Source organism: Triticum urartu, chromosome 4A (assembly GCF_056163025.1).
Source record: "Triticum urartu cultivar PI428250 chromosome 4A, HENAU_Tu73, whole genome shotgun sequence".
Taxonomy (NCBI): domain Eukaryota; kingdom Viridiplantae; phylum Streptophyta; class Magnoliopsida; order Poales; family Poaceae; genus Triticum; species Triticum urartu.
In genome coordinates, this window is record NC_141876.1 from 8,186,221 (window position 1) to 8,192,765 (window position 6,545).

The 6,545-nt window shown below is 43.5% G+C and overlaps 1 protein-coding gene across 2 annotated transcripts; it reads left to right on the top strand.

Annotated features, from left to right (window-relative positions):
• The first annotated feature begins 221 nt into the window (after positions 1-221).
• On the top strand, positions 222-3,105 carry LOC125553359 (histidine-containing phosphotransfer protein 2-like). Of its 2 annotated transcripts, none has more exons than XM_048717153.2 (6): positions 222-411; positions 521-657; positions 753-821; positions 1,850-1,921; positions 2,299-2,371; positions 2,761-3,105. In XM_048717153.2, the coding sequence occupies exons 1-6, from the start codon at positions 352-354 to the stop codon at positions 2,794-2,796; spliced, it is 447 nt and encodes a 148-aa protein (XP_048573110.1). In that variant the 5' UTR covers positions 222-351; the 3' UTR covers positions 2,797-3,105. The 2 variants fall into 2 exon arrangements, with proteins under 2 accessions (XP_048573110.1, XP_087375572.1); XM_087519446.1 differs by having other exon boundaries at positions 250-411; positions 2,299-2,383.
• The last annotated feature ends 3,440 nt before the right edge of the window (positions 3,106-6,545 follow it).

Consider the following 6,545-nt stretch of genomic DNA (forward strand, 5'->3'; position numbering starts at 1 on the left):
CACACACAAAAGTAGAACAAGAGTATCGCGGACGAACGACGGAACCATCCAAAGAACACGCCCTACACTCCATCTCCACACCATCTGGCTGCAGCTGTCGTCCTCAACCTGTAGCTGCATTCATGCACTGCACGCATGCATGCCGTCTCCAAGGCTCCAAGCTCGATCGTTAATGGCCAAGCAAGTAGAGGTAACGTAGCACTCGCCGCCAAACGCTTCTGCGGGAGAGTCTCGTGCGTCCGGCCACATAAAGGTTTCCTTCCCCTGGCTACTCCTTCATTACCACTACATCTTCGGATCCCTTCAGCAGGTGCGCTCTGCCACCAGATCCACTCCAGCACCTCCTCGACAATGGCAGCTGCCGCGCTCAGAGAACGGCTGAACAACCTCGTCACATCCATGTTCGCCACAGTGAGTCCATCCCCTCGTCGTACCATGTACACCTCGGCCGTGTGGTTGTTCCGGTGGCTGGCTGACTAGTCTATCTTTGCCTTCTCGTCATGTGATGTGATTCATCTAGGGCATGCTGGACGAGAATTTCCACCAACTGCAGTCCATGGAGGAGGATGGCACCGCAGCCCGGGGCTACGCTGCCGACATGATCAACCTCTTCATCAAGGACACCAAGAGGATCCTCAACGACATTGCTGGCCTGCTGTCCGCCCCCAATCCCTCCTCTCTTCCTCCACTTCTGTTATCTCGGCTGGCTCGGCTACTCATCCATCTTGTCTTCTCTGCTTTGCGATTCACAGGAGCCAACCCGTGGTGGACTACGACATGGTGGACGTCCTCGTGCGTCAGCTCAAGGGGTCCAGCTACAGGTATAATGATGATAAACCCTTTCTTTCCCTGCTCAGTTTTAACTGTATATATGATTGTTTCTGTGTTGCATCCATATCGTGTGATTCAGACATGTTTGTCATGGGCATGCCGTTCGTGGTGTCTACATTGTCGTGTAGCGATAAGTAGAATTGCCGAATTTAGCTGTGCTTCTTTTAACTGATGTACCAGTATTCATGCCAACGGAAAAGTTATGGCTTGCCGATTGAGAAATACTTTGTCGCGTTGTAAAGATTCTTGGTATTAATCATTTGCTATTTATTATGCGGAACGCCAATGGTAGTTTTTCTGGTTTCTTCAGGATTCTCCTCAGGTGTGTCGGCGCGGCATCGTTTGTGGTTGTCGTATACACTCAAGTATAACAGCTGAGTTTAGTTGTGTCATTACACACGAATATAATTATTCCTGCCATGGCAATGTTATAGCTCTGAAAGGAACAATTTGTCGTCTTGCGGACATTTCTAGTAGTAATGAATCTATTATTTACCTAATGGAATATTCTAGGCCGGCAATAAAAATTTAGGATTCTGCAAACGTTTCTGTATCAATGATTTGCTATATTCTACGTAACACCAATCGTCATTTTTCTGGTTTGTCCAGTGGCTACTAGAAAAACCGAGTACTGTATCGACGTTGTTTCTTTTTCGATGTGTTGGCACGGGGTGTGTACGTCATGGGCATGTGGCTCGTGTTGATCGCGCTGTCATATATCAATAATTAGAAGAGCCCAATTTACTTGAGTTTTGTATAATGGAATTGTCGATATTCGTGCCAACGTGATGGCTCGGCAAGTGAGACTTTGCCGTATTGTAGAAATCTCCAGTACTACTGATCTACTACCACATTTAGCTAATGCTATTTGTTTTTTAGGTTTATCAAACAATATATTGTGTCGATAACCGTGATTATTATCGCTAGTATGGTTATGCGGATCAACATGGCACAATAGCATTTAATAAGCTTGAAAATTTCCTGGTGTCCTGATCTTCCTCTTCTTTGTACGTATCAGTGTTGGTGCTAAGAAAGTGAACCTATCCTGCATGCAATTCCGCCGGTTCAATGAGCCAAGAAGCAAAGAAAGGTCAGTACTTAGTACCTTATTATATATGTTGCAGAATCATTATTATCCACACTCTGTATTGTTTACATTATTGTAAACCTAAAGACTGATTTCCTTTTTTGATGGCATTATATTTAGCTCATAGCACTAACCTGCTCGTTCACTTCATTTGCAACCATGTGATTGTATTACTCGGTTCACTATCTAAATATGCCTCTTTGATTATTCTACTGTAACTTGTTAGTTATAGACTTACGTTTATAGCATGACTAAATCTGAGATGACTAGAGTTTTTTTTTTTTCCAAGCAGAGGGTTATGATTTCCGAACCACTGTTAGTTCAGTTCACGTGATTACTCTGTCCAGAATTTGACTGTGTGGTATGATGCATTATTCCAGGTGCCTCATGGCGTTGGCTCTTGCTTGGAGTGAGTTCTGTGATGTGCGAAGCAAGTTCGAGGCTATGATGCAGGTAGCCCCTTAAGTGCGTATGTTTGCTTTGACTTCCAACTTCTTACTAGTATCATATTCTAAAGATTGGACATGGATCCTTTAAGATAAAACAGAAAGAACTTGATCTGATTCTTGTTGATGTTGATATTTATCTAGATATACTGTTTGATTTCTGAGGTATCTAAAATGTTTCTGTCTTAATTTTTGTCATCACGATTCAGTGGCTATATGAGGTAGTCCGAAGCAGTATGATTTCTTTGTTTCTCAGCGTAAATTAAACTTAGCCAATTACTGGAATATGGTATCAACCACCTTGTAACATGGGTGATTTGTGAAATCTTGTGACTTGGCCACCAATATGCACCTTAGACATGCCGTAATAATTAATCTGTTCTTCTTTTGATGAAGCTGGAGGAGCAGATCGCAACATATGGTCCTAAGTAGTAGCTATGGAAGGAAAAAGAGCATAGCTACAAGTGACCCCTCCCATGATGGGGTGTATGTTTCTCTCCAATGTAGACAATGTTCAATAGGTGTCTGGCTTTGGAGGGTGATTCTGAAATAATGCGAGGAATCTTGCGTAGGAACATGAAGAGGTGGGCAATCTTTAAATTACCTGGTTGTCAAACAAAACATGTTGTTATGTGTCAATGTCTCTGTCAACTTACCTGGTTGTGTCCGCTGGGCTGCCGCTCCATACAATATTTAAACTCTCTACCTGGTTGGTTTTTCACTGGTGGATTGGTTTTGTTATATGTTGTAGGCTCTCCCGTCTCTTTACCATCTTTTGGAATGCCGACGTCTCTCCTTGAACAAGGGGAAAGTTCTGTTGGTTATCAAATACTACACTAAAGTGAGTGCATGGCTTGATCTTCAGATTATTTTGTTGGTTGGTACATTGTGAGTGTCGCTTGCTGACCTCCACCACCTCTAGAACCTCCAGAAAACCATCGCTAGAGAATAAACTAGCTCTGGGGGCGAACAAGATACTACTAGGAGGAGGAGGTAAGGATGAAGGACGATGTGTGAAATGGTGTCTGGTAGAACATGAAGAGGGCCACGAGTCAAGTGATCTATTGGCTGGAGCGGCGGGGTGGCGTGAAGCACCGGAGTCTCTGGGTGCCTTCAAGGCGTTTCTCGGCAGTGTTGTCCGCCAGGGACTCGGTCACCTACACTTAGCATGCCGGCCACAAAACCGTTAATACCAATATGCCATCTACGCGATCAAGTAGAGAGCACCAGTGTTCGTGCCCTCTATGGCTTCCGCGCCTAGATCACCAAATTCTTGACCCCCTCGATCTTCTACCATGACAACATTTGACACACCCTTCACCCTTCTCTCCCCGTCCTAGAAATATCTCGTCCTCCCCTCCCCCCACAGAGTTGGTGCATTGTTCGGTGATTTTTTTTTTGAGAAGGAGGACATCCCACGGCCTCTGCACCAGAACAATGGATGCAGCTATTTTATTAAACAGTGCCAAAACAAAACAAAGTCGGCAATTCAGTACATCTCATGGAAGGAGCGTAAAATAAATTAAAATAAAAGAAGGCCACAAATAGCGAAAAACAGGACAAGATGATAAACACCTATCCTATTATTGGACCGCCATCCAAATCGGTTGTAAATATCCCGTGCTACTGTCTCCCACCGGTTGCACCCAGTAACCAAAAGCTCCCTGTAATCCATATGAGTGAGTAACAACCACATACGGATCCAACTAGTAGCTCTGTAAAATCTGCAAAAAGTTTATATTTTTTTATTAGAGATCATATCATTTCTGCAGTTCCATATAGCCCAAAATAATGCGCATATTCCTATCCGAATACGTCCCGCAGTAATTGGCTCCACTCTAGTTAGCCATGTCCCAAACAACATGTCAATGCTAATTGGAGGGTTAATATTAAAGGCTATATGAATCATGCGCCAAAGAAGGTTGGCAAGAGGCAGTCGATAAAGTGGTGTTGTATTGTTTCATCCTGGTCACAAAAACAACATCAATATCTACACACCCACCTATGCTTTACCAGATTATCTTTGGTTAGAGTCACTTCCTTGTGGACAAACCACATGAAGATCTTAATTCTCAAAGGAATTGTAATTTTCCAAATATGAATAGATCTCGTGATTGGGCTAGAATCAATTAAGTCCAGGTACATAGATTTCATCATAAAAGCACCATTCCTAGTTAACTTCCTGTGAAACTCGTCTGTCTGATCGAAAAGTTGAACATCCATCAACCTTCGCACAAATGTAGCCACGAACTCATTTCCCCACTAGGGACCTCCTGAGCTGGATGTTTAAAGGAGAAGATTGTAATACTGTAGCAATGTAAGCCTCCTTACGTTGTACAATATTATATAATGTGGGGTATTGCAATGCTAGAGGCATCTCCCCTAAGCATGTATCCTCCCAGAATCTGGTTGTTCTACCGTCTCCAATAACAAATTTCGCTCTGCGAAGGTATCCTTCGTCCTCATTAGCACCTTCCAAAACAGCGAGTCATTAGGTCATACAACAACCTTGGCTAAAGACTTAGTCTGTAGCTACTTATTACACAGAGTCTGTGTCCACATACCATCATTCTCAACTGATAACCTATATAACCATTTTCTAAGTCACTACTAGGGAGGAGGAAGGCGGACCGAGGAGGGGCCGGCGAGCGGCGAGTGGAGAGAGGACGGAGGAGGAGGCCGGTACCGAGTCTAGCGAGGAGGAGGAGGTGACGGCGGTGCAGAGGGAGGAGGGGCGAAGGGGGAGGACCGGCGCGGGGGGGGGGGGGGTGGTTGAGGGGGAGATCGAGTGAGTGTGAGTGGATCGGATAGAGGAGAGTGAGGGGTGGGAGATGGAATGGCTTAGTAGTAGCGCGCCATAGAGAAATGCGCTACTGCTAAACGGCCTAGCAGTAGCGCCTTTCACAAAGAATGCGCTACTGCTATGTGTCAGCATGTAAAAATAGACATCAAAAATACATTGATCATCAATGATCTTTTTGTGTACAATCTGATTTTCAATCTGAGTCCTCACCGGTTTAGGAACCGGTGAAGACTCATATTGCGGCCACAAATTCTACACATAGAGTTCAATGAAGACCAAGAGCTTGTGAAAATTTGAGAAGTAACATATTTAAGGTGGTAGAAACTCTCTTCACGGAGCGAGATGGGACTAAAATTTTGTAGTAAACTTAGCAGTAGCGGTTATTGCGGAAATGTGCTACTCCTATGGTCCGTAGCAGTAGCGGTCTTCGTATTAACGCGCTGCTGCTAGAACTAGCCTCGCGGCGGTGTCGTGGCAATTATTTCAATAGCTACTGCTACTGCTACATTTATTTTAGTAGCAAGTTTTGTGTGCGCGCGCTACTGCTATGTAGCAGCAACGCCTTATTTTAAAGCGCGCTGCTGGTAAGATTCTGTGTATAGGCTTTTCCCTAGTAGTGAGTAGTCATTTGTTCTTAATATCCAATTTCTCAATTCCTAAACCTCTCTTTGGGTCTACAAATAATATACCACCTGGTAGTCTGTATTTTGTCTTAACTTCATCACGTTGCCAGAAAAACTAGATCGATAAAAATGTAACCTTTTTCGTACCCCTATAGGTACTTCAAAGAAAGATAATAGAAACATTGGCGTACTTGTTAATACTGAATTTATTAACATGAGCCGACCTCCGTCAGACATAAGCTTGCCCTTCCAGCAGCTTAGCTTCTTCTCAAAATTGATCCTCAATGCATTTCCATTCTTTATTAGATAGTCTAGGATGGTGAATTGGAATTCCTAAGTAACTAAATGGCAAGGAACCCATTTCATAGCTGAACAATTTTCTATATGCGTCTTGTTCGTCTTTGGCTCTTCTAAAGAAAAACAATTCACTCTTGTGAAAATTAATTTTTAACCATAACAATTGTTCAAAGAGGAAAATAACTACTTTCATATTTCTAGCCTTTGTGAGGTCATGTTCCATGAATATAATAGTGTCAGCAGCGTATTGTAGAATGGATACCCACCCATCAACTAGATGAGGGACGAGACCACCAACTTGATGCTTGTCATTGGCCCTACCGATAAGAACTGCCAACATGTCTGCCACTATATTGAACAGAACATGAGACATCGTATCCCCTTGTCTTAAGCCCTTGTAGATCTGAAAATAATGACTTGTGTCATCATTCACCTTAATCCCCACGCTACCTATTTGA

Coding starts and splice junctions, on each gene's coding strand:
- LOC125553359 (XM_048717153.2), top strand. CDS start 352: ATGGCAGCTGCCGCGCTCAGAGAACGGCTGAACAACCTCGTCACATCC. Junction 412..520: donor TCACATCCATGTTCGCCACA/GTGAGTCCATCC, acceptor TGATTCATCTAG/GGCATGCTGGACGAGAATTT. Junction 1,922..2,298: donor GAGCCAAGAAGCAAAGAAAG/GTCAGTACTTAG, acceptor GCATTATTCCAG/GTGCCTCATGGCGTTGGCTC.